The following is a 26,121-nucleotide window of genomic DNA, read 5'->3' as shown; positions in this document are numbered from 1 at the left end:
TCCTCAAGAATAAGTCAGAATACTGATGCTGGAACAATTCACAGTTAAGTTGCAATTTAGAGATTAAAATTTCGACGATATTTCGTTCCATTCTGTATAATTACCCAGTGGGTGACGGGAGGCAAACTAGTTTAATCCAAGGTAAGGGAGGATAGCTCTACTTTCTTAGATAAAGAGCTTTTCACTGGCAGGTTAGGTAAGGTTCGTCAGGTTAGGCAAGGTTCGTCAGGTTAGGTAAGGTTCGTCAGGTTAGGTAAGGTTCGTCAGGTTAGGCAAGGTTCGTCAGGTTAGGTAAGGTTCGTCAGGTTAGGTAAGGTTCGTCAGGTTAGGTAAGGTTCGTCAGGTTAGGTAAGGTTCGTCAGGTTAGGTAAGGTTCGTCAGGTTAGGTAAGGTTCGTCAGGTTAGGTAAGGTTCGTCAGGAAACAGGACAAGTGCTCCTGACGGGGATCAAGACGCCCTCTTAAAGGGTCTCTTCTCAAAAAATAAGAGACATGTTTTTATTATACTAAAGGGAAGTTCCTTGATGTTTTTGAGTGGATTTTGTTAGAATAATTATAATAATACGTACGTATGTTTATTTAGGTACAGGTGCACATAATTACAATTATCATACATAGTGTAAATAACCTGAGATAAAACGAAAAAGTGAGTGACATTTCATTGGGGTCCCTGTTTACATGTATAAAATAATTATTTTTATTTTGATCAGGGGAAGCGGTAGACCCGTAGGAGTTTTGGGAATGATAGGCATTCAGGTTCAATCCAAGGAAGAGGAAGATAAGTCGATTCCTTGGATCAAGAGCCAGTGAGGGGCGGGTTTCTATGAAGCTATCAGTGGTATCATAGAAAACTATATACGATGAGTAACTTTTCTAATACTACTGTGTATAAGAGATAAGATAAGATAAGATTTCGTTCGGATTTTTAACCCCGGAGGGTTAGCCACCCAGGATAACCCAAGAAAGTCAGTGCGTCATCGAGGACTGTCTAACTTATTTCCATTGTGGTCCTCAGTCTTGTCCCCCAGGATGCCACCCACACCAGTCGACTAACACCCAGGTACCTATTTGCTGCTAGGTGAACAGGACAGTAGTGTAAGGAAACGTGTCGAAATGTTTCCACCCGCCGGGAATCGAACCCGGGCCCTCCGTGTGTGAAGCGGGAACTTTAGCCACCATTTAAGTCAATGCCATTTAACTTAATGTTTTCACCCTTCCGGGGATTGAACCCCCGATATTCAGTAAGGCCTTAACATAATTCTTGCCCACTGTGAGGTTTGAAGAATGAACGGGGACTCGAACCGTGGTCCATAAATATAGCAAGTACAATGTCTCCATTCATTTTTGTATTTAGTCGTTGAGAATTGTCCATTACTTATTTTGGATAAATACCTCTTAGTGTTATACATCATGGTATACAGTGTGGTAGTATATACTTTCCGGTGTCCAATACAAAGTAGATAGGTGTAAGGAGAGGAGGAGTTTGAGGTAATCATTCCCTCGTTTGTAGATGAATGGTTCAGAGAACCGACACGTTGTTAAATTAGACACGTGTGCAACTCTTGGGTATCTTTATTGAGGAAACGTTTCGCCACACAGTGGCTTCATCAGTCCATACAAAGGAGAAACTTGAAGAACATGAGGAGAATGAGGTAATCAGTCCCTCAACCTTGAGTCGATGTGTTCAGTCCATCAATCTTGAATAGAATACGGCATATGAGCGGAGAAGTAGCTTATAAACCGTATGGCAGGAGAGGTGCAGCAGTGGTAGGTGGTGTTACGTTTGACCAATGTGGAAGTAGGTCGTGCCCAAGGGTTAGGCAAGCGAAGAATTCCCAAGTATTAAGATCCCAAGAAGTTGCAGTGTCTGACAGGATTGTAGTTGAATGGTTCAAAGAACCGACATGTTAAATTAGACACAGGTGCAACTCTTGGGTAACACCACCTACCGCTGCTACGGTTTATAAGCTACTTCTCCGCTCATATGCCGTATTCTGTTCAAGATTGATGGACTGACCACATCGACTCAAGGTTGAGGGACTGATTACCTCATTCTCCTCCTGTTCTTCAAGTTTATCCTTTGTATGGACTGGTGAAGCCACTGTGTGGCGAAACGTTTCCTCAGTAAAGATACCCAAGAGTTGCACATGTCTAATTTAACAATCATTCCCTCAGCCTGAGGGCCCTTTGCTGTACATTCTACAAGACTGATGGACTGAACCATCGACTCCAGGCTGAGGGACTGATTACCTCAAACTCCTCCTCTCCTTACACTTTCCGGTGTATATAAACCTGTTAAGTTCTCTTTTTATTACCCACGGTGTTTAATCTATTAACGGTCTAAATAAAATTATACATTCTTTGTTTTGTAAACAGATTTATTTTACAGCTGCATAGCATACAATTTGTCCAGCTTATTCCTGTTCTTTCCTTTCTCCCCAACTCTCTACTCCTGTGAAATCTGTTCTTTGCCTTCCCAGTATTTCAGTCTCCCTAATCTTGAACATTAAAATGGTATAAAATACCGACAGGTTGTTAGGTAAGACACATATGCAACAGTTAGGTATCTTTATTTTGAAACGTTTCGCCTACACAGTAGGCTTCTTCAGTCGAGTACAGAAAAGTTGATTCTGCTTCTATCAACTTTTCTGTACTCGACTGAAGAAGCCTACTGTGTAGGCGAAACGTTTCAAAATAAAGATACCTAACTGTTGCATATGTGTCTTACCTAACTCCCTAATCTTAACAACACCTTCTCCCCTCAAGGAAGGTTCCTTGATGTTGGTGAGGGGCTCTTGATTTAGGGAATTGGATCTGTGCTCCAGTCCCCCGAATTAAGCCTGAATGCCTTCCACATCCCCCCCAGGCGCTGTGTAATCCTCCGGGTTTAGCGCTTCCCCCTTGATTTTAATAATAATAACAACACCTTGTGTTCCTTAGACCTCAAACTTACTCTTCGCCAGACTAATACCCTTCATAGTGATCTTTATTTCTATAAAAGATAAGAGTGTGAGCGGTGAATTGCAAAGGACCTGTAATAAAGTTGGTAGAATTACCGACAATATGTAAAGTAAAAGGACACAAGTGCAACTAATGTGACATTTATTGTGGCAACGTTTCGCTCTCCAGGAGCTTTATCAAGCCATTACAAACAATACATGGACACAGAGGGTATATAAAGGCTCAGAGTGAGGTGAATACTAGTGAGGTACCATTTCGATGTTCACTAGAGACGCCCAATTAGTGATAAAAGAAACTAATTTCCGCACACGCAAGTGCCTTGAATCAGCACTGATCGCTGTTTCAAATACAATTAAACAAAACAACGGCAGCTTCACCATCTCCGAAGTCTTAGCAAGAATCCTCCTGAAAACAGTAAACCCTGCCATCACATAGTCTCTCCTGTTATACTACACAAAGCACAGAGAGTGAACACTGAAACAAGCCGCCTCATTCCAGTTTATATTTGTCCAACCTATTTTTATGTTACCCAAGTAGTAGCTTTTATATCCTTTTACTCATGTACAAATTAATTGCTCTACCACATTGCATTACTTTTGTCACTACCACTACTACTACTACTACTACCACTAGTGAACATCGAAATGGTACCTCACTAGTATTCACCTCACTCTGAGCCTTTATATACCCTCTGTGTCCATGTATTGTTTGTAATGGCTTGATAAAGCTCCTGGAGAGCGAAACGTTGCCACAATAAATGTCACATTAGTTGCACTTGTGTCCTTTTACTTTGCAAAGGACCTGCCTAGCATGGGCCAACAGGCCTGCTGCAGTGCTCCTCCTTTCTTATGTTCTTATGTAATACAATATTAAGTCTCGTGGAGAAATATTAATATTTTTCTCTGCGGCCTTATTGACTTCCCCGAGGCTAAGGGTCCTCATACCTTCACCCGGAGGTGGACCACCATACTTATGACGAGTATACCAAACAAATATATAACTTAAGATTTTGAAATATAATCAAACCACGGAACGGGTGGGGTTTGAGCCTATGGTGAGTCGTAAAACTCACTCGACTGTTTGCAGCCGTGTTGTTACCATTTTCTGAGTTATAAAAATAATCTATGATTTACAAAAATGTGTCTGTTAATATATATATATATATATATATATATATATATATATATATATATATATATATATATATATATATATATATATATATATATATATATATATATATATATATATTTATCACTACGCAGTTAATTTAAAATATGTTTTTACCTAAATTATATACGCATATAACATTATATTAATTAATTTAACGTACTTTTGGCACTAAAATAAAATACGCTTTGAAATTATGTACACTGCTAATCTTGTATGTTAATAGTACATTTGTATAGTACGTTGTTATATATCTTGGTTTACATCACAAGAAATGTACAGTGAGAGGTATATATACCAGTGTATATACCATGAGAGTTGACTTTAATCTTGTTGACTGGAGGTTAACCGGTGACATGCAGCCTTAATGACCCCCGTTTAGTAGACTTTATACCCCATTAATCATTAATAACCCTCGTAAAATAGATAGGCTTTAAACTCCATTAACATTTAATTAAGCATTGTCGAGTATACGTAGCAGTCTTGTTTGACTCAACGTTTCTCTCATCTGTTCGAAACATTGTTCCAGCACAGACTTGCTAGGCTGTCTCGCACTACTGTGCCTGATGAAAATAAATGGTATAAAATACCGACACAATGGAAACACAAACACATATGCAGTTTAATGTGATCCTTTATTGACAACGTTTCGCCCACACATTGGGCTTTTTCAAGTCATAAATAGATCTACCTGGGGTGAAAGGTACGTGAGTATTTATAGTCAGGTTCAGAATGTTGAGGTCAGGTGGAGAATGCTGCATCTGATGATCTATCGGGTGGGGTAGATCATCAGATCAAGATTTTAGACTATATAACCCCACCCGGTAGATCAGATGCAGCATTCTCCACCTGACCTCAACATTCTGAACCTGACTTCAACATTCTCCACCTGACCTCAACATTCTGAACCTGACTATAAATACTCCCGTACCTTCCACCCCAGGTAGATCTGTTTGTGACTTGAAAAAGGCCATTGTGTGGGTGAAACGTTGTCAATAAAGGATCACATTAAACTGCATATGTGTTTGTGTTTCCACTACTGTCCCTGTCGAAATGTTTGTATTTTAAACAAGCCTAACTTCAATAACGCTCTTATTGATCACCAGTATTACACCACTCTTACAGATCAGTACTTGGTTTTATCGGCGAGGAGAAGCTAAACCAACGAGGCTTTAGCTCTGAGGACTGGAAGGTCATCAGGATTCATCAGTGGTAGGGGAGGGTAGCCTCACTTACTGAATTGAAGAGTCCCTGGAAATCGGACATTATGGTATAAATATTGGTAAATGATACCAATAAATGATACGAACAGCCTGGTTATAAAAACACACGAGAGCAGATATTAGGACATTTATTAGGAAACGTTTCGGTCCTGGGACCTTGATCAAGGTCTCAGGACCGAAACTTGTTTAAAATATCCTAGTGTTTACTCACGTGTCTTAAAACTTCCCTGGAAATCATAGGAGTTCCTAACTAAGTACACAAGAACAAATTTGAAGGAAAACCGCAACTGGCCTATTTGCCAGTGCTAGGCATTTCAAACTCACACCTACTCATATACCCGTTCAACCATTTTTAAAACGCCCTAATATTCTTGCCTCAGTGATACTACCGGGACGTTTCTTCTACTTACAATTCTATTGCCAAATTAGTACTCCCCTATTTGCTCTCTAAACCCAAAATTCTCCTCCTTGAATCTATCCTTTTAGAGTCCTATCTTGGTTAGATATTGATCAGGAGCTAAGTACAGTAGTCTAGCGTCTCTAAACGAACAGCAGTGGCTTCTTAATACGTCTGAGAGATAACATTGTCTAAGATGTGTCAGAGAGATTACGTAACTGAGAGGTAACTGTCAGAGAGATTACGAACTGAGAGGTAACTGTCAGAGATCACGTAACTGAGAGGTAACTGTCAGAGATCACGTAACTGAGACATAACGTAATTAAGTTACGGAAATATAAACACATATGCAGTATAATGTGATCCTTTATTGACTACGTTTCGCCCACACAGTGAGCTTTTTCAGGTCACAAATATTCAGGTTCAGAATGCTGAATTCTGAACCTGACTATAAATACTCGCGTCCCTTCCACCCCAGGTAGATCTGTGACTTGAAAAAGCTCACTGTGTGGGCGAAACGTAGTCAATAAAGGATCACATTATACTGCATATGTGTTTATATTTCCATTGTGTCGGTATTTTATACTATTTATTTCCATCGTAATTAAGTTACACCAGGAAGGTTTAAAAACAGAATAACATTCATGTACGGGGGGGTAAACATGCTTTAGTTAGGAAAACGTTTCACTCTGTGTAGAGTCTTACCAGGTTATAACTTGATCTTTACAGAGCGAAACACAGTGAAACTCTGCAGACAGCGTCTCGAAGTATCGTAATAAAACCTTTTCTTGCAATGTCTGTCTTGGTATCTATCGTGCTATTATTTACACCATACTGATTTAATTAATATTTTGATAATAGAAGCCTAAAGAGAGATGGTAAAACGTAACTGATGCCTGACTGTTGACTAAATGTAACTACTGACTTGACTAAATGTAACTACTGCCTGACTGTCGTCTAAATGTAACTGCTGCCTGACTGCTGACTGAATGTGACTGTTGCCTGACTTGAATAAATCGATAAGTCTTAGATTCTAAATATTATTCTATTTTCTGTTGATTATGTTGGTGGTCCATAACTCTGTGAGAGTTGTTGCTGTGGTGGACCGTAACTCTGTGAGAGCTGTGGAGGGTCTTGCTGTGGTGGACTGTAACTCTGTGAGAGCTGTGGAGGGTCTTGCTGTGGTGGACCGTAACTCTGTGAGAGCTGTGGAGGGTCTTGCTGTGGTGGACCGTAACTCTGTGAGAGCTGTGGAGGGTCTTGCTGTGGTGGACCGTAACTCTGTGAGAGCTGTGGAGGGTCTTGCTGTGGTGATCTGTAAGTCTGAGACGGTATCTGCGCCTCATCTGTTCTCCCTAAGAAGCTACTGCTGCCCCTTCTGCTGTTGCCATAGCCACTGCTACTTCCAATGCCCTGCTTTCCTCCAAAGGCATTACTCCTTTCGTTATTCAGTTGTGCGCTAAAGCTGCTTCCACCTTCGTTCTGTTGTCTACCATAGCCACCGGCGTTAGTATTCTGTTGCTCATTAGCGTAACCGTTACCTCCGTTGTTACTCCAACTGCCACTGCCAGAGTTCCCTTTTGGATACTGTGCTTCTCCTTCGTACCTTAAACATTAAAAATAGGAATTAATTATATTGAAAATTATAGATTTTGCCGTCATAGTGGTTGATTTTATGATTTGGCTAGTTTACTGTGCATCACATATCCATCCTGTGGATGGTAGTGGCTAGTTTATTGTGTACCTAATATCTCTCCTGTGGATGGTAGTGGCTAGTTTATTGTGTACCTCATATCCATCCTGTGGATGGTAGTGGCTAGTTTACTGTGTACCTAATATCCATCCTGTGGATGGTAGTGGCTAGTTTATTGTGTACCTCATATCCATCCTGTGGATGGTAGTGGCTAGTTTATTGTGTACCTCATATCCATCCTGTGGATGGTAGTGGCTAGTTTACTGTGCATCACATATCCATCCTGTGGATGGTAGTGGCTAGTTTATTGTGTACCTAATATCTCTCCTGTGGATGGTAGTGGCTAGTTTATTGTGTACCTCATATCCATCCTGTGGATGGTAGTGGCTAGTTTACTGTGTACCTAATATCCATCCTGTGGATGGTAGTGGCTAGTTTATTGTGTACCTCATATCCATCCTGTGGATGGTAGTGGCTAGTTTACTGTGCATCACATATCCATCCTGTGGATGGTAGTGGCTAGTTTATTGTGTACCTAATATCTCTCCTGTGGATGGTAGTGGCTAGTTTATTGTGTACCTCATATCCATCCTGTGGATGGTAGTGGCTAGTTTACTGTGTACCTAATATCCATCCTGTGGATGGTAGTGGCTAGTTTATTGTGTACCTCATATCCATCCTGTGGATGGTAGTGGCTAGTTTATTGTGTACCTCATATCCATCCTGTGGATGGTAGTGGCTAGTTTACTGTGCATCACATATCCATCCTGTGGATGGTAGTGGCTAGTTTATTGTGCATCACATATCCATCCTGTGGATGATAGTGGCTAGTTTATTGTGCACCTCATATCTATCCTGTGGATGGTAGAGGTCAGTTTATTGTGTACCTCATATCCATCCTGTGGATGGTAGAGGCCAGTTTAATGTGCACCTCATATCTATCCTGTGGATGGTAGAGGCCAGTTTGTGTACCTCATATTCATCCTGTGGATGGTAGTGGCTAGTTTATTGTGCACCTCATATCTATCCTGTGGATGGTAGTGGCTAGTTTATTGTGCACCTCATATCTATCCTGTGGATGGTAGTGGCTAGTTTATTGTGCACCTCATATCTATCCTGTGGATGGTAGTGGCTAGTTTATTGTGCACCTCATATCTATCCTGTGGATGGTAGTGGCTAGTTTATTGTGCACCTCATATCTATCCTGTGGATGGTAGTGGCTAGTTTATTGTGCACCTCATATCTATCCTGTGGATGGTAGTGGCTAGTTTATTGTGCACCTCATATCTATCCTGTGGATGGTAGTGGCTAGTTTATTGTGCACCTCATATCTATCCTGTGGATGGTAGTGGCTAGTTTATTGTGCACCTCATATCTATCCTGTGGATGATAGTGGCTAGTTTATTGTGCACCTCATATCTATCCTGTGGATGGTAGAGGCCAGTTTATTGTGCACCTCATATCTATCCTGTGGATGGTAGTGGCTAGTTTATAACACAAAGATTTTCCTATCATCTTACGTGTTTACGAGACAAAGAAAAAATAAGCAGTCCTGCCAAAGTGCAAAGAAAATTAACAGGATTGCATTCTATACACGTTTGAAAGTAGTAACTCACTGTTTGTCAGTAATATAGCCTCTCACTGTCAGTAATATAGCCTCTCACTGTCAGTAATATAGCCTCTCACTGTCAGTAATATAGCCTCTCACTGTCAGTAATATAGCCTCTCACTGTCAGTAATATAGCCTCTCACTGTCAGTAATATAGCCTCTCACTGTCAGTAATATAGCCTCTCACTGTTAGTAATATAGCCTCTCACTGTCAGTAATATAGCCTCTCACTGTCAGTAATATAGCCTCTCACTGTCAGTAATATAGCCTCTCACTGTCAGTAATATAGCCTCTCACTGTAATATAGCCTCTCACTGTAATACAGCCTCTCACTGTCAGTAATATAGCCTCTCACTGTCAGTAATATAGCCTCTCACTGTCAGTAATATAGCCTCTCACTGTCAGTAATATAGCCTCTCACTGTAATATAGCCTCTCACTGTCAGTAATATAGCCTCTCATTGTAATATAGCCTCTCACTGTCAGTAATATAGCCTCTCACTGTCAGTAATATAGCCTCTCACTGTCAGTAATATAGCCTCTCACTGTCAGTAATATAGCCTCTCACTGTCAGTAATATAGCCTCTCACTGTCAGTAATATAGCCTCTCACTGTCAGTAATATAGCCTCTCACTGTAATATAGCCTCTCACTGTCAGTATTATAGCCTCTCACTGTCAGTATTATAGCCTCTCACTGTCAGTAATATAGCCTCTCACTGTCAGTAATATAGCCTCTCACTGTCAGTAATATAGCCTCTCACTGTAATATAGCCTCTCACTGTCAGTAATATAGCCTCTCACTGTCAGTAATATAGCCTCTCACTGTCAGTAATATAGCCTCTCACTGTCAGTAATATAGCCTCTCACTGTCAGTAATATAGTCTCTCACTGTAATATAGCCTGTCATTGTCTGTAATATAGCCTCTCACTGTAATATAGCCTGTCATTGTCTGTAATATAGCCTCTCACTGTAATATAGCCTCTCACTGTCAGTAGTATATCTGTTCACTCACCGAACGTCAGCAGTGTAGCCGCTGTGATGGTCAGCAGTGTAGGTAACAATCTGGAGCCGGCCGTCAGGAAGCTGTACTCTGTACTCCCCCTTCACCACAGTCCCGTCAGAAGATTCTTTCTGTGAGAAGTCTGCCCCTGAGTCCACATCGTTAACCGAGTAGTCAAACCCGTATGGCATTCCCTGGAACACCATTATTTACTCGGTTATTGTATTTATGGGATAGTAATGATATATAATGGTGTTAATGGTATATAATGGTGTTAATGGTATACAGTTGCGACAAGCAGATGAATTCTCACTGAATGTGGTTATACTGTTTTGTTGTTTTATGTAATTTAATATATGTACTCTTAACTTAATCTACTCTTAACCTAATTCACTCTAATGTACTCTAACCTAATGTACAGTACTTTAACCTAATGTACAGTACTTTAACCTAATGTACAGTACTTTAACCTAATGTACAGTACTTTAACCTAATGTACAGTACTCTAACCTAATGTACAGTACTTTAACCTAATGTACAGTACTTTAACCTAATGTACAGTACTCTAACCTAATGTACAGTACTTTAACCTAATGTACAGTACTCTAACCTAATGTACAGTACTTTAACCTAATGTACAGTACTCTAACCTAATGTACAGTACTTTAACCTAATGTACAGTACTTTAACCTAATGTGCAGTACTCTAACCTAATGTACAGTACTCTGACCTAATGTACAGTACTCTAACCTAATGTACAGTACTCTGACCTAATGTACAGTACTCTAACCTAATGTACAGTACTCTAACCTAATGTACAGTACTCTAACCTAATGTACAGTACTCTGACCTAATGTACAGTACTCTAACCTAATGTTCAGTACTCTAACCTAATGTACAGTACTCTGACCTAATGTACAGTACTCTAACCTAATGTACAGTACTTTAACCTAATGTACAGTACTCTAACCTAATGTACAGTACTCTAACCTAATGTACAGTACTCTAACCTAATGTACAGTACTCTGACCTAATGTACAGTACTCTGACCTAATGTACAGTACTCTAACCTAATGTACAGTACTCTAACCTAACGTACAGTACTCTAACCTAACGTACAGTACTCTAACCTAACGTACAGTACTCTAACCTAATGTACAGTACTCTAACCTAAACTTAGAAATTAAGTGAAACATTGATATATATATATATATATATATATATATATATATATATATATATATATATATATATATATATATATATATATATATATATATATATATATATATATATATATATATATATAATCATTTAAATCACATATTAAGTTGAAAATAAGAACCTTGTGATCTGCAACATTAAGGACACCTCCGTTGTTCTGTTGGCCACCGTAGCCACCTCCGTTGTTCTGTTGGCCACCGTAGCCACCTCCGTTGTTCTGTTGGCCACCGTAGCCACCTCCGTTGTTCTGTTGGCCACCGTAGCCACCTCCGTTGTTCTGTTGGTCATTGTACCCACCTCCGTTGCTCTGTTGGCCACTGTAACCGTTTTTCCGACTCTCTTGAGGAGCAGTGTACTGTTGCAACGGTTTTTGCCGAGATTCTTTGGGAGGTCCGTAAATCTGTGGAGCACCAAAGCTCTGTGAAGGCTGCTTTGGAGCACTATAGCTCTGTGAAGGCTGCTGTGGAGCACTGTAGCTCTGTGAAGACTGCTGTGGAGCACTATAGCTCTGTGAAGGCTGCGTTGGAGCACTATAGCTCTGTGAAGGCTGCCGTGGAGCACTATAGGTCTGTGAAGACTGCTGTGGAGTGCTATAGCTCTGTGAAGGCTGCTGTGGAGCATTATAGCTCTGTGAAGGCTGCTGTGGAGCACTATAGCTCTGTGAAGACTGCTGTGGAGCACTATAGCTCTGTGAAGGCTGCGTTGGAGCACTATAGCTCTGTGAAGGCTGCCGTGGAGCACTATAGCTCTGTGAAGGCTGCTTTGGAGCACTATAGCTCTGTGAAGGCTGCTTTGGAGCACTATAGCTCTGTGAAAGCTGCTTTGGAGAACTATAGCTCTGTGAAGGCTGCCATGGAGCACTATAGCTCTGTGAAGGCTGCTTTGGAGCACTATAGCTCTGTGAAGGCTGCCGTGGAACACTATAGCTCTGTGAAGGCTGCCGTGGAGCACTATAGCTCTGTGAAGACTGCTGTGGAGCACTATAGCTCTGTGAAGGCTGCTGTGGAGCACTATAGCTCTGTGAAGGCTGTCGTGGAGCACTATAGCTCTGTGAAGGCTGCTGTGGAGCACTGTAGCTCTGGGAAGGCTGCTGTGGAGCACTATAGCTCTGTGAAGGCTGTCGTGGAGCACTATAGCTCTGTGAAGGCTGCTGTGGAGCACTGTAGCTCTGTGAAGGCTGCTGTGGAGCACTATAGCTCTGTGAAGGCTGCTGTGGAGCACTGTAGCTCTGTGAAGGCTGCTGTGGAGCACTATAGCTCTGTGAAGGCTGCTGTGGAGCACTATAGCTCTGTGAAGGCTGCTGTGGAGCACTATAGCTCTGTGAAGGCTGCTGTGGAGCATTATAGCTCTGTGAAGGCTGCTGTGGAGCACTATAGCTCTGTGAAGGCTGCTGTGGAGCACTATAGCTCTGTGAAGGCTGCTGTGGAGCACTATAGCTCTGTGAAGGCTGCTGTGGAGCACTATAGCTCTGTGAAGGCTGCTGTGGAGCATTATAGCTCTGTGAAGGCTGCTGTGGAGCACTATAGCTCTGTGAAGGCTGCTGTGGGGCACCAAAGCTCTGTGAAGACTGCTGTGGAGCACCAAAGCTCTGTGAAGACTGCTGTGGAGCACCAAAGCTCTGTGAAGACTGTTGTGGAGCACCATAGCTCTGTAAGGGCTTCTTTGGTGCACCATAGCTCTGTGAAGGCTGCTGTGGAGCACTGTAGCTCTGTGAAGGCTTCTGTGGAGCACCATAGCTCTGTGAAGGCTTCTGTGGAGCACCATAGCTCTGTGAAGGCTTCTGTGGAGCACCATAGCTCTGTGAAGGCTGCTGTGGAGCACTATAGCTCTGTGAAGGCTGCTGTGCTGAATCAAAGCTCTGTGAAGGCTTCTGTGGTGCACCAAAGCTCTGTGAAGACTGTTGTGCAGCACCATAGCTCTGTGAAAGCTTCTGTGGTGCACCATAGCTCTGTGAAGACTGTTGTGGAGCACCGAAGGTCTGTGAAGACTGTTGTGGAGCACCGACGGTCTGGGACCTTTGCTTGGCCTCAGTGTACTGTAAAGTATAGTTCGGCATATTAGTTTAATTTGTTAATTAGCTTCAGAATAACACAAACACGAACCAGATATAGAATTAGCGTAAGATAATGTTAATTAGTTTGATTTATTATGCAGCCAATACCCATCCTGGGGACGGTAGTCAGAAGATTACAGAGGTACATAATTGGTCTAGGGACTGTACCTCAACATTACAGAGGTACATAATGGGTCCAGGGACTGTACCTCAACATTACAGAGGTACATAATGGGTCTAGGGACTGTACCTCAACATTACAGAGGTACATAATTGGTCTAGGGACTGTACCTCAACATTACAGAGGTACATAATGGGTCTAGGGACTGTACCTCAACATTACAGAGGTACATAATGGGTCTAGGGACTGTAACTCAACATTACACAGGTACATAATGGGTCTAGGGACTGTATCTCAACGTTACAGAGGTACATAATGGGTCCAGGGACTGTACCTCAACATTACAGAGGTACATAATGGGTCCAGGGACTGTACCTCAACATTACAGAGGTACATAATGGGTCTAGGGACTGTAACTCAACATTACAGAGGTACATAATGGGTCTAGGGACTGTATCTCAACGTTACAGAGGTACATAATGGGTCCAGGGACTGTACCTCAACATTACAGAGGTACATAATGGGTCCAGGGACTGTACCTCAACATTACAGAGGTACATAATGGGTCTAGGGACTGTACCTCAACATTACAGAGGTACATAATGGGTCCAGGGACTGTACGTCAACATTACAGAAGTACATAATGGGTCTAGGGACTGTACCTCAACATTACAGAGGTACATAATGGGTCTAGGGACTGTACCTCAACATTACAGAGGTACATAATGGGTCCAAGGACTGTACCTCAACATTACAGAGGTACATAATGGGTCCAGGGACTGTACCTCAACATTACAGAGGTACATAATGGGTCTAGGGACTGTACCTCAACATTACAGAGGTACATAATGGGTCCAGGGACTGTACCTCAACATTACAGAGGTATATAATGGGTCCAGGGACTGTACCTCAACATTACAGAGGTACATAATGGGTCTAGGGACTGTACCTCAACATTACAGAGGTACATAATGGGTCCAGGGACTGTACCTCAACATTATAGAGGTACATAATGGGTCCAGGGACTGTACCTCAACATTACAGAGGTATATAATGGGTCCAGGGACTGTACCTCAACATTACAGAGGTACATAATGGGTCTAGGGACTGTACCTCAACATTACAGAGGTACATAATGGGTCCAGGGACTGTACCTCAACATTATAGAGGTACATAATGGGTCTAGGGACTGTACCTCAACATTACAGAGGTACATAATGGGTCTAGGGACTGTACCTCAACATTACAAAGGTACATAATGGGTCCAGGGACTGTACCTCAACATTACAGAGGTATATAATGGGTCTAGGGATTGTACCTCAACTTTACAGAGGTACATAATGGGTCCAGGGACTGTACCTCAACATTACAGAGGTATATAATGGGTCCAGGGACTGTACCTCAACATTACAGAGGTACATAATGGGTCTAGGGACTGTACCTCAACATTACAGAGGTACATAATGGGTCCAGGGACTGTACCTCAACATTACAGAGGTACATAATGGGTCCAGGGACTGTATTGTATTGTATACCTGTCTTGCACAACAGTAATAAGAACATAAGAATGTAGGAACACTGCAGAAGGCCTACTGGCCCATGCGAGGCAGGTCCTTATCAAAACAACGACCACTACCTAAAGATACCCAAGAAATAACTCCCGTACCCAATGACACCATTCAAATGATGGTACCCATCTGTTGTACCTTTGTCTCAGTCATCAACTAATTTACATATTACAGACTGAAGATTGAGACACTTATGCAGCATATGGGAATCTTTATTCAGGAAACGTTTCGCCACACAGTGGCTTCATCAGTCCAATACAAAGAGGAAGGCGTAAGGAGAGGAGGAGTATGAGGTAATCAGTCCCTCAGCCTGGAGTCGATGTGTTCAGTCCATCAATCTTGTAGAATGTACAGCAAAGGGCCGTAGACGTGGCTTCTACAAGATTGATGGACTGAACACATCGACTCCAGGCTGAGGGACTGATTACCTCATACTCCTCCTCTCCTTACGCCTTCCTCTTTGTATTGGACTGATGAAGCCACTGTGTGGCGAAACGTTTCCTGAATAAAGATTCCCATATGCTGCATAAGTGTCTCAATCTTCAACTTGTCGGTTTTTCAAACCATTCATCACATATTACAGACTGTTAGTGACTCACCTGATTACTGTTTAAAGACGAAGGGGCTGGATATGTCTGGGGAGTCTGTGTCTGTTTCAAACTACCAAAAGTTTGAATTACTGCCTGTGTCTGGTCTGTCTGCTTACTCGACTGTTTGGCCTGGCTGGCCGGGGACCGGCTGTCAGCCAAGTCTTTAGACAAACTAGGAAAGGTAATGTCACCTCGCACATCTAAGGAGGTGTAGGAACTAGTCAGGTCTCCCCCTGATCCTGACCCACCGCCACCTCGGCTCTGGGAACCTAACGAGGGTATCTGTTCACGAATCTTGATGCGTTCTCCGAAGATGCCGTCGGCGTTGGCCGGAATTCCGGAACTGTGTCCTCCATCGGGATGTTTATCTGCTTGTGTTGTGGACGCCGCCGCCAGCGTCGCCACCAGCAGGTACTGCAGGTGACACAAACGAAATAAGACAAAATACCACTGTGTTTAATAAGGAAAGGTTTAAATCCTATCGACTGTACTAGCGCCATTAAGGCAAAACGATAAACTTTTCCACCAACAGTAATAAACTGGTTAATCAGGCTGTTATCAACTTTAATTACCCAAGTATACCTGGAGAGGGTTTCGGGGGTCAACGCCCCCGCGGCCCGGTCTGAGACCAGGCCTCATGGTGGATCAGGGTCTGATCAACCAGGCTGTTACTGCTAGCCGCACACAAGCTGACGTACGAACCACAGCCCGGTTGGTCAGGTACTGACTTTAGGTGCCTGTCCAGTGCCTTCTTGAAGACAGCCAGGGGTCTTGAAGACAGCCAGGGGTCTTGAAGACAGCCAGGGGTCTTGAAGACAGCCAGGGGTCTTGAAGACAGCCAGGGGTCTTGAAGACAGCCAGGGGTCTTGAAGACAGCCAGGGGTCTTGAAGACAGTCAGGGGTCTTAAAGACAGCCAAGGGGTCTATTGGTAATCCCCGTTATGTATGCTGGGAGGCAATTGAACAGTCTTGGGCCCCGGACACTTATTGTGTTGCAGTAGACAGTCTTTAATTAAATCTCCATATGGAGTCTTAATGACCCTCGTGTAGTAGATAGACTTTAAACCCCATTAATAATAATATATTTATTTGTACATGTACATGGCCCGGTGGCCTGGTGGCTAGTGGCCTGGTGGCCTGGTGGCTAAAGCTCCCGCTTCACACACGGAGGGCCCGGGTTCGATTCCCGGTGGGTGGAAACATTCCGACACGTTTCCTTACACCTGTTGTCCTGTTCACCTAGCAGCAAATAGGTACCTGGGTGTTAGTCGACTGGTGTGGGTCGCATCCTGGGGGACAAGATTAAGGACCCCAATGGAAATAAGTTAGACAGTCCTCGATGACGCACTGACTTTCTTGGGTTATCCTGGGTGGCTAACCCTCTGGGGTTAAAAATCTGAACGAAATCTTATCTTATCTTATCTTAACCCACACCAGTCTACTAACACCCAGGATGCGACCCACACCAGTCTACTAACACCCAGGATGCAACCCACACCAGTCTACTAACACCCAGGATGCGACCCACACCAGTCTACTAACACCCAGGTACCAGTTTTACTGATGGGTGAGCATAAACAACTGGTGTAAAGAAACACGCGCCCAATGTTTCTACCCTCGCTGGGAATCGAACGCACACCCTCGCCGTGTGGTAGATAAGACTTTAAACCCCCATTAACCTACTTTAATGACCCACGTGTAGTAGACAGACTTTAAACCCCATTAACCAGGTTTATACAGTATGCACCCCTCAAGGAAGGTTCCTTGATGTTGGTGAGGGGCTCTTGATTTAGGGAATTGGATCTGTGCTCCAGTTCCCCGAATTAAGCCTGAATGCCTTCCACATCCCCCCCCCAGGCGCTGTATAATCCTCCGGGTTTAGCGCTTCCCCCTTGATTATAATAATAATAATAATATACAGTATGCACAAATAATATAAATAAATCGCAAAGTTTACTTTAGTTTACGCTCTCAGTTACAGAAAACTTTAATTCTGTCACCTTTTATAGAGAACTTTTTCGTTTTCTTTCTTTGTTATAGCGGTAACGAAGATAAATATTATATTCCAAGCTATATTTTTTTTTGTCTATTTCTGTGTTGTCCCTTCAAAAGGGGTGAAGGGCTCTTGATCCAAGGATCAAGAGTGGTATGACTTACAGGATCAGAGTTTCCCTAGCAGTATAATAATAATAATAATAATAATAATAATAATAATAATAATATTTATTAATAGGTATATTATTTATCAGGAAACAGGGCAAGTGTTTCCTGGCGCGGGTTTTAGTTATATGATGACCCACAGCTGGAGCTTTTGGCCATCTGACCGAGGCCTTCCGCTGGCTTACCACTCCATTTAAAATTATGGTTATCAATGTAACTGTCAGGCTGCTTATTACTCAGTATTTCTTAATTTGATATATTAAATGTCTTTATTAAATATTATTATTAATTATTAATATCTATATTAAATAATAATTAATAATAATAATAATAATAATAATAATAATATCTGTATTTACTACCAGTACATGTACAAGGTATACAGACCATAGCTGACATATTACTATATAGAAAGTCACTTGTTATGCTGGGCATTTCCCGCAAATTAGGTCAATTTTGTCTCCAGGATGCGACCCACACTAATCCACTAACACCCAGGTACCTATTTTACTGCTAGGTGAACATAGGCAGCAGATATCTTATGGAAACACGTCGTAATGTTTCCACCCGTACCGGGGATCGAACCCCTGACATCAGTATGTGAGCCGAGTGCGCTACCAATCGAGCTACGTCACTGACAAAATAATGACGATAAATAAACGGGAAGAAAGTATTGATTTGTGACCATTAACTGAGTCAAGATTCGAACCCACACATTCTGCATCACAGTGCACAGTACTTGAGCCACTCAGCCAGATCCTAGAAAGCTGGCTTAAGTACTGTGTACTTTGTGTGCAGGTTCGAATCCTGCTGTGGATAGAGAGATAATGTTTGTAAATAATTTCGCCCGTTTGCGAAATGTTAAGCAGCACACTGAGAGGTATCTCTTTCTCTCTCTGTCTCTCTCCGTCTCTCTGTCTACCTCTCAAGGGGGGTTCCTTGACGCTGGTGAGGGACTCTTGATCTAGGGAATTGGATCTGTGCTCCAGTTCCCTGAATTAAGCCTGAATACCTTCCACCCCCCCCCACACGCGCTGTATAATCCTATGGGTTTAGCGCTTCCCATGATTATAATTATGTCTCTCTTTCTCTGTCTCTGTTTACATGACTCTCTTATACTTGTGGACGTGAAAGTACTTAATGAATAATGGTATTGTAGTTACTAATAATGGTATTGTAGTTACTAATAATGGTATTGTAGTTACTAATAATGGTATTGTAGTTACTAATAATGGTATTGTAGTTACTAATAATGGTATTGTAGTTACTAATAATGGTATTGTAGTTACTAATAATGGTATTGTAGTTACTAATAATGGTATTGTAGTTACTAATAATGGTATTGTAGTTACTAATAACGGTATTGTAGTTACTAATAATGGTATTGTAGTTACTAATAATGGTATTGTAGTTACTAATAATGGTTTTGTAGTTACTAATAACGGTATTGTAGTTACTAATAATGGTATTGTAGTTACTAATAACGGTATTGTAGTTACTAATAATGGTATTGTAGTTACTAATAACGGTATTGTAGTTACTAATAACGGTATTGTAGTTACTAATAATGGTATTGTAGTTACTAATAATGGTATTGTAGTTACTAATAATGGTTTTGTAGTTACTAATAACGGTATTGTAGTTACTAATAATGGTATTGTTACTAATAATGGTATTGTAGTTACTAATAATGGTATTGTAGTTACTAATAATGGTATTGTAGTTATTAATAACGGTATTGTAGTTACTAATAATGGTATTGTAGTTACTAATAATGGTATTGTAGTTACTAATAACGGTATTGTAGTTACTAATAACGGTATTGTAGTTACTAATAATGGCATTGTTACTAATAATGGTATTGTAGTTACTAATAATGGTATTGTAGTTACTAATAATGGTATTGTAGTTACTAATAATGGTATTGTAGTTACTAATAATGGTATTGTAGTTACTAATTATGGTATTGTAGTTACTAATAATGGTATTGTAGTTACTAATAATGGTATTGTAGTTACTAATTATGGTATTGTAGTTACTAATAATGGTATTGTAGTTACTAATAATGGTATTGTAGTTACTAATAATGGTATTGTAGTTACTAATAATTATGGTATTGTAGTTACTAATAATGGTATTGTAGTTACTAATAATGGTATTGTAGTTACTAATTATGGTATTGTAGTTACTAATAATGGTATTGTAGTTACTAATAATGGTATTGTAGTTACTAATTATGGTATTGTAGTTACTAATAATGGTATTGTAGTTACTAATTATGGTATTGTAGTTACTAATAATGGTATTGTTACTAATAATGGTATTGTAGTTACTAATAATGGTATTGTTACTAATAATGGTATTGTAGTTACTAATAATGGTATTGTTACTAATAATGGTATTGTACTTACTAATAATAGTATTGTAGTTACTAATAATGGTATTGTAGTTACTAATAATGGTATTGTAGTTACTAATAACGGTATTGTAGTTACTAATAATGGTATTGTAGTTACTAATAATGGTATTGTAGTTACTAATAATGGTATTGTAGTTACTAATAATGGTATTGTAGTTACTAATAATGGTATTGTAGTTACTAATAATGGTATTGTAGTTACTAATAATGGTACTGTAGTTACTAATTATGGTATTGTAGTTACTAATAATGGTATTGTAGTTACTAATAATGGTATTGTAGTTACTAATAATGGTATTGTAGTTACTAATTATGGTATTGTTACTAATAATGGTACTGTAGTTACTAATTATGGTATTGTAGTTACTAATAATGGTATTGTAGTTACTAATAATGGTATTGTAGTTACTAATAATGGTACTTTAGTTACTAATTATGGTATTGTAGTTACTAATAATGGTATTGTAGTTACTAATTATGGTATTGTAGTTACTAATAATGGTACTGTAGTTACTAATTATGGTATTGTAGTTACTAATAATGGTACTGTAGTTACTAATTATGGTATTGTAGTTACTAATTATGGTATTGTAGTTACTAACAATGGTTCTAGAAAGGTCAGAACAAGGTCTCTTGTTTCTTTGTCAGTTGCTGTATAGCCCTTGTGGTTTAGCGCTTCTTTTTGATTATAATAATCTTTGTTAGTTAAGTTTTCGTGTGTGAATTGTTCCAAAAATGGTATTAAATTATTGTACAATTATACACAAAAAGTGTTCCAGTCCGGTTTTGTGTATTTAGTGTCCATGTAACCTGGAATTCCAGGTTACATGTTGCTAAGGTGTTTCTCACCTCGGCAGGACGTTTCAGCAACCACCAAGGGAATGCTAAGTACATTGGCAAGGTGTAGACACTGTCTAAACTCACTACGCAGCATTGGCAAGGTGTAGACACTGTCTAAACTCACTACCCAGCATTGGCAAGGTGTAGACACTGTCTAAACTCACTACCGAGCAATGTGGTGCAACTCAATCTTATTAGTTAAGAAACACATGCTGCTAATGAAACTGACAACAGCTGTAAACCCACTGACTTGCTCCTCTCCTTAACTTTCCATTCTCTGCCTTAGGTATATATATATATATATATATATATATATATATATATATATATATATATATATATATATATATATATATATATATATATATATATTGTGTGTGTGTGTGTGTGTACAGGGAGACCCAGAAGACCCGCAAATATGAAGACCTTCCCCTTTGCAATAACTTAATCCCGATAGGGTCGGAGACCCTTGGAGGAACATGGGGCAAGTGTGCTCTAAAGTTCCTCAAAGAGCTGGGTGAATAGCTCATCATAGAAATCAAGGACCACAGGGCAGCCAGCTTCCTCTTTCAGGGACTCAGTGTTGCGATCCAGAGGGGAAATGCCTGCAGCATTCTGGGCACGCGGCTCACCGCCGGGGAGCTGGACAAAGTATTCGAGATGTAGCTCTGAGTTATTATCTATGCTGTAGAATTCTACTCCCTACTGTATTTTTGTCAATGTATTTCGTCTTTAAATAAGATATAGGGAGAATTGTATGGATATTACGTAACATTAGTGCTCACTGCTACGTAACATTAGCACTCTCCTACGTAACAACGCTCACTGCTACGTAACATTAGCACTCTCCTACGTAACAACGCTCACTGCTACATAATATTACTCCTCACTGCTACGTAACATTAGCACTCTCCTACGTAACAACGCTCACTGCTACATAATATTACTCCTCACTGCTACGTAACAGCAATCACTGCTACTGTTTAACAATTCGCAAACAGGCAGAATTAATTACAACTCGTCTTACCAGATAAACGGTTGCTTGCTCTTCGCTGTTTACTTAGAAGATCTTAAAGTCGCTAACAGACTATTTTTTTGTATTTACCATTAAAAAAATCATAAAAATCTTGTCCAGAATTGTTTAGTTCTAGTGCTGGTGTTGTGTTTGTCCAGAATTCTTTAGTTCTAGTGCTGGTGTTGTGTGTATTCATGTATGTGCGCTTGTGTGTGTTTATGGCCGCGTTGAGAGTAAACACACCTGACGCTTATTATCAACTACCACACCATCTGTTTTGCTTTCTTGTTATGTGTGGCGAGGGCCCAGGTTCGATTCCCGGCGAGGGTGGAAACATTGGGTGTGTTTATACCGGTTGTCTTATGTTCCCCTCTCAGTAAAATGCGTGCCTGAACTGGTGTGGGTCGCATCCCGGGGCAAAACTGACCTAATTTGCGGAAAATGCTCGACATAACAACAGACTTTGTATATATTATTATTATTATTATTATTATTATTATTATTATTGTTGTTATTACTTGGTGTTTGATTGCTCAGGAAACACCACAAGTGTTACTTGAGACTGGTACTTAGATTTTGGTGGTGGTGTTATTGGTTAGGATACAATGTTATATATGAATGGTACACAGTACAGACAACGTGAAGACTAAGACACGTGTACAACATCTGGGTATCTTAATTTGTAGACATTTCGCCGTCCATTGGCTTTATCAATACAAGGACAGTCTTCACATTATGTCCTTGTATTGGTAAAGCCACTGGATGGCGAAACGTCTACAAATTAAGATATCCAGATGTTGTACATGTGTCTAATTCCTCACCACAGTGTTACTTGACACTAGTACTAAGGTGGTGGGTGTGTGTTGCTGGTCAGAAACAACGAGTGTTACTTGACACTGGTTAAGCATCCACTGGAGAGGAATTTAAGACTACACAGCCCTAATGACCCGCCTCAACTCAACAGCCTTTAAGTTTAATAAAGTAACCGACTTTATAAAGCTCTAACAGAGCGAAACGTTCACCCAGTTAAAAACCCTTGTGCAATACAACTTTCCTCTCAAACATAAACACTGACGTTTTCACTAAACTCTCTTAAATGTCTCTGTCTCAATATTTTCTTTCTTATTTCAGATCACGTGAGCCGGAACGTCAGTAGCACCAGTAGTGACAATTTCCGCACAGCCGCTGGAGCACAGGTAACTCCAGAGTAATTCCCATTTTGACGCGCGAAAGTCAGTCTAGCGAGTTATAAACACAGTGCCAGAAAAAGTGTGATTATGGTGGCCAGAAACCGTGTAGCTTGTGTGAGATGATGACTCGAAAACATTGAGATTGATATGTGTGTGTGTGTACTCACCTTTATGTGATTACAGGGGTCAGTTCACAGCTCCTGACCCCGCCTCATCGCTGGTCGCTAGTAGGTTCACTGTCTCCCGCTCCAAGAGCCTTATCGTACCTCATCTTAAGCTGTGCATGTGTGTGCGTGTGCGTGTGTGTGTGTGTGTGTATGTGTGTGTGTGTATGTGTATGTGTGTATGTGTATGTGTGTGTGTGTGTGTGTGTGTATGTGTGTGTATGTGTGTTGTGATCAATTCACAGCTCCTGACTCCGCCTCATCACTGCTCGCTCATCCCGTTCCGAGAGCCTTATCGTGCCTCATCTTAAAGCTGTGTGTGTGTGTACTCACCTAATTGTGGTTGCAGGGGTTGAGACTTAGCTCCTGGCCCCGCGCGCGCGTGTGTGTATGTTTAAGGGTGACTACACGGTCCAGGAGGTGAGAAAGAATGTCTCAGAGTGAGGTATATACGCAACAATACTGTGGCTGCAATAGGATGCAACAAGGGCGAGATGTTGACAACAAGGGCGAGATGTTGACAACAAGGGCGAGATGTTGACAACAAGGGCGAGATGTTGACAACATGCAAGGTAAGACTTTATTTTGAGGAAGATTTTCGTTGTGTAGAGCTTTATCAAGTATAATTATTTAACTTAATAAACTTTACAAAGCGAAACACGACTTGATAAAGCTCTACACGAAAGGAAACAACTTGATAGAGATGTAAAGAGCGCGAAACATTGTCCCAGAGAAGGGTTGCTGCGCGACATGTGACGTGACTGGCGGTGAGAGTTTTGCTGGCACACCAACACGCCAGAGATGGCAGAAGCAACATTACTTAGTAACAATTATCCTCTCCACTGAACCAACAATGTTTCTGTATTAACAATGGAACACATTAATGGGTTCATCTTTTTAGGTGACGAGTGGAGGATAGTAACTGGGCACGTGTGTTGGGTATCAATGTTGCTTTGGTACGAATGCTGGAGATTTACCTATCCTCGTCCCCTCAAGGAAGGTTCCTTGATGTTGGTGAGGGGCTCTTGATTTAGGGAATTGGATCTGTGCTCCAGTTCCCCGAATTAAGCCTGAATGCCTTCCACATCCCCCCCCCCAGGCGCTATATAATCCTCCGGGTTTAGCGCTTCCCCTTGATTATAATAATAATACCTATCCTCGTGGATCACTTCACGTTGGTTTGAAGTCTGTCTACTACACGAGGATCATTTAAGCTACATATTACCTGTTGAAACCCTATCCACTACACGAGGGTCATTGAGGCTGCAGGTCACCTATACATCACCAGGTTATTTTGGGTAAGGTTTGTCAGGAAACAGAACAAGTGTTCCCTGGCGCGGGTCTTAGTCATATGATGACCCACAGCTGGACCTTTTGGTAATCTGACCGAGGCCTTCTACTGGCTTACCACTCCACCACTTTTAAAAATTATGGTTATAATTATAACTATTACACTACACTAACAGTCAAGATTATTTTAATTCTTAACTTAGGGATTAAAATAAACTTTGAACACATACAGTGAGAGATATACATCTCGAGGTGTATAGTCATACATGTATAATTAAAGTATAATGAACACTTGTCAGTGCTCAGTAATAATCCACATGGAGACAGACACTCGAGAGATAAAATTGATCTGTATATTTCGATCCCCTTCTGGTATCCTCTTCAGCTGAAGAGGATCCCTGAAGGGGGTCGAAATATACAGATCAGTTTATCTCTATGTGGGTTATTATTGAGCATAAATATCGTACCTTTATCCTCATTATAATGTGTGTAGTGGACCAAGAGCTCGACAGGAGAACAATGTGGGAGAGAGAGAGACAACTCTAACCACGCCTGCACCACAAGTCACTCTGGAGCGTCTGCCGAAGTGCTCCTCCCTTATATAGCTTCTGAGCTAACTTGCTCGCGCGGGCGGCGTTGAGAAAAATCATCCATGGATGCTTCCCGGGTGATCCAGTTTTAATTTATCATGGTTCACTGTCATTATCCACAGATACATGTACACACACACACACACACACACGTATCACAGTGAACCTCCATCAACCAATGATTCTTGGATCCCAATGGAAGATAGACCCTTTGGACCCCCAGGAGAATTGACTCCCCTGACTCCTGGACCCCAAGGGGAGGATCGGCCCTCTGGACCCCTAAGAGGGGATCGACCCCTTGGATCCCAGGTTGAGGATCTCGTCAAAAAGTACACAAGACAATTATTATAAATTATAATTGAGTTTAATTCATTGTTAACTCCCTAGTGATTATTAATAATTGTGTAAGTTTAACGAGGTAATTCTATGTGATTTAACACTCACTGAAGTGCATTGATAGTCGGTGCAATTGGTCATTGCTACATCTAGAATGTAAAGGTCATTGTTGAAGGCGACCTTTGTGTTTGCCAAGTCAATAATTTGACCTTATTCAGTGTGTGTGTGTGTGTGTGTACTCACCTAGTTGTACTCACCTAGTTGAGGTTGCGGGGGTCGAGTCCGAGCTGTGTGTGTGTGTGTGTGTGTGTGTGTGTGTTAGTTACCAGTTAAAAGTTACTCGTCGATAGACACTTGCCTGGTATATGTCTCCTGGTGTACAAGGCTACCATGATGGCTAAGAATGGCTAGTCTACCATGATGGCTAAGAATGGCTAGACTACCATGATGGCTAAGAATGGCTAGGCTACCATGATGACTAAGAATGGCTAGGCTACCATGATGACTA

General features: G+C 41.1%; 1 protein-coding gene and 1 long non-coding RNA gene across 3 annotated transcripts in view; one reads left to right on the top strand and one right to left on the bottom strand.

Moving 5' to 3' along the window:
* LOC138855472 (uncharacterized) overlaps positions 1–23,244 on the top strand; it is a 39,694-nt gene extending 16,450 nt beyond the window's left edge. The window contains exon 3 of one of the 2 annotated variants that reach the window (XR_011394720.1): positions 23,175–23,244. This is a non-coding gene — a long non-coding RNA (uncharacterized lncRNA). Of the gene's footprint in view, positions 1–5,255; positions 6,111–23,174 lie in introns of those variants that run through there. The other variant, XR_011394721.1, reaches the window with a different exon arrangement.
* On the bottom strand, positions 6,319–16,248 carry LOC128701776 (ribosome-binding protein 1-like). The gene is made up of 5 exons (XM_070104948.1): positions 16,192–16,248; positions 15,619–16,059; positions 11,399–13,312; positions 10,066–10,247; positions 6,319–7,356 (listed from the first exon to the last, which is right to left on the bottom strand). Exons 1-5 carry the CDS (start codon positions 16,246–16,248, stop codon positions 6,810–6,812), a joined length of 3,141 nt encoding a protein of 1,046 aa, XP_069961049.1. The 3' UTR covers positions 6,319–6,809.
* Positions 23,245–26,121: the final 2,877 nt, after the last annotated feature.

The sequence above is a fragment of the Cherax quadricarinatus genome, chromosome 96 (genome assembly GCF_038502225.1).
Source record: "Cherax quadricarinatus isolate ZL_2023a chromosome 96, ASM3850222v1, whole genome shotgun sequence".
NCBI lineage: Eukaryota > Metazoa > Arthropoda > Malacostraca > Decapoda > Parastacidae > Cherax > Cherax quadricarinatus.
The sequence above is the reverse complement of the archived record's forward strand: the minus strand, read 5'-3'. Positions and strand labels throughout refer to the sequence as shown.

What these genes read in the sequence shown, in the direction of transcription:
- LOC128701776 (XM_070104948.1), bottom strand. Translation starts at nt 16,248, where the DNA reads ATGAGGCCTGGTCTCAGACCGGGCCGCGGGGGCGTTGACCCCCGAAAC. An exon ending in ACCCCCGAAACCCTCTCCAG is followed by an intron (nt 16,060 to 16,191) that starts GTATACTTGGGT and finishes TATTAAACACAG; the next exon opens with TGGTATTTTGTCTTATTTCG. An exon ending in CGTCTTTAAACAGTAATCAG is followed by an intron (nt 13,313 to 15,618) that starts GTGAGTCACTAA and finishes TATACTTTACAG; the next exon opens with TACACTGAGGCCAAGCAAAG.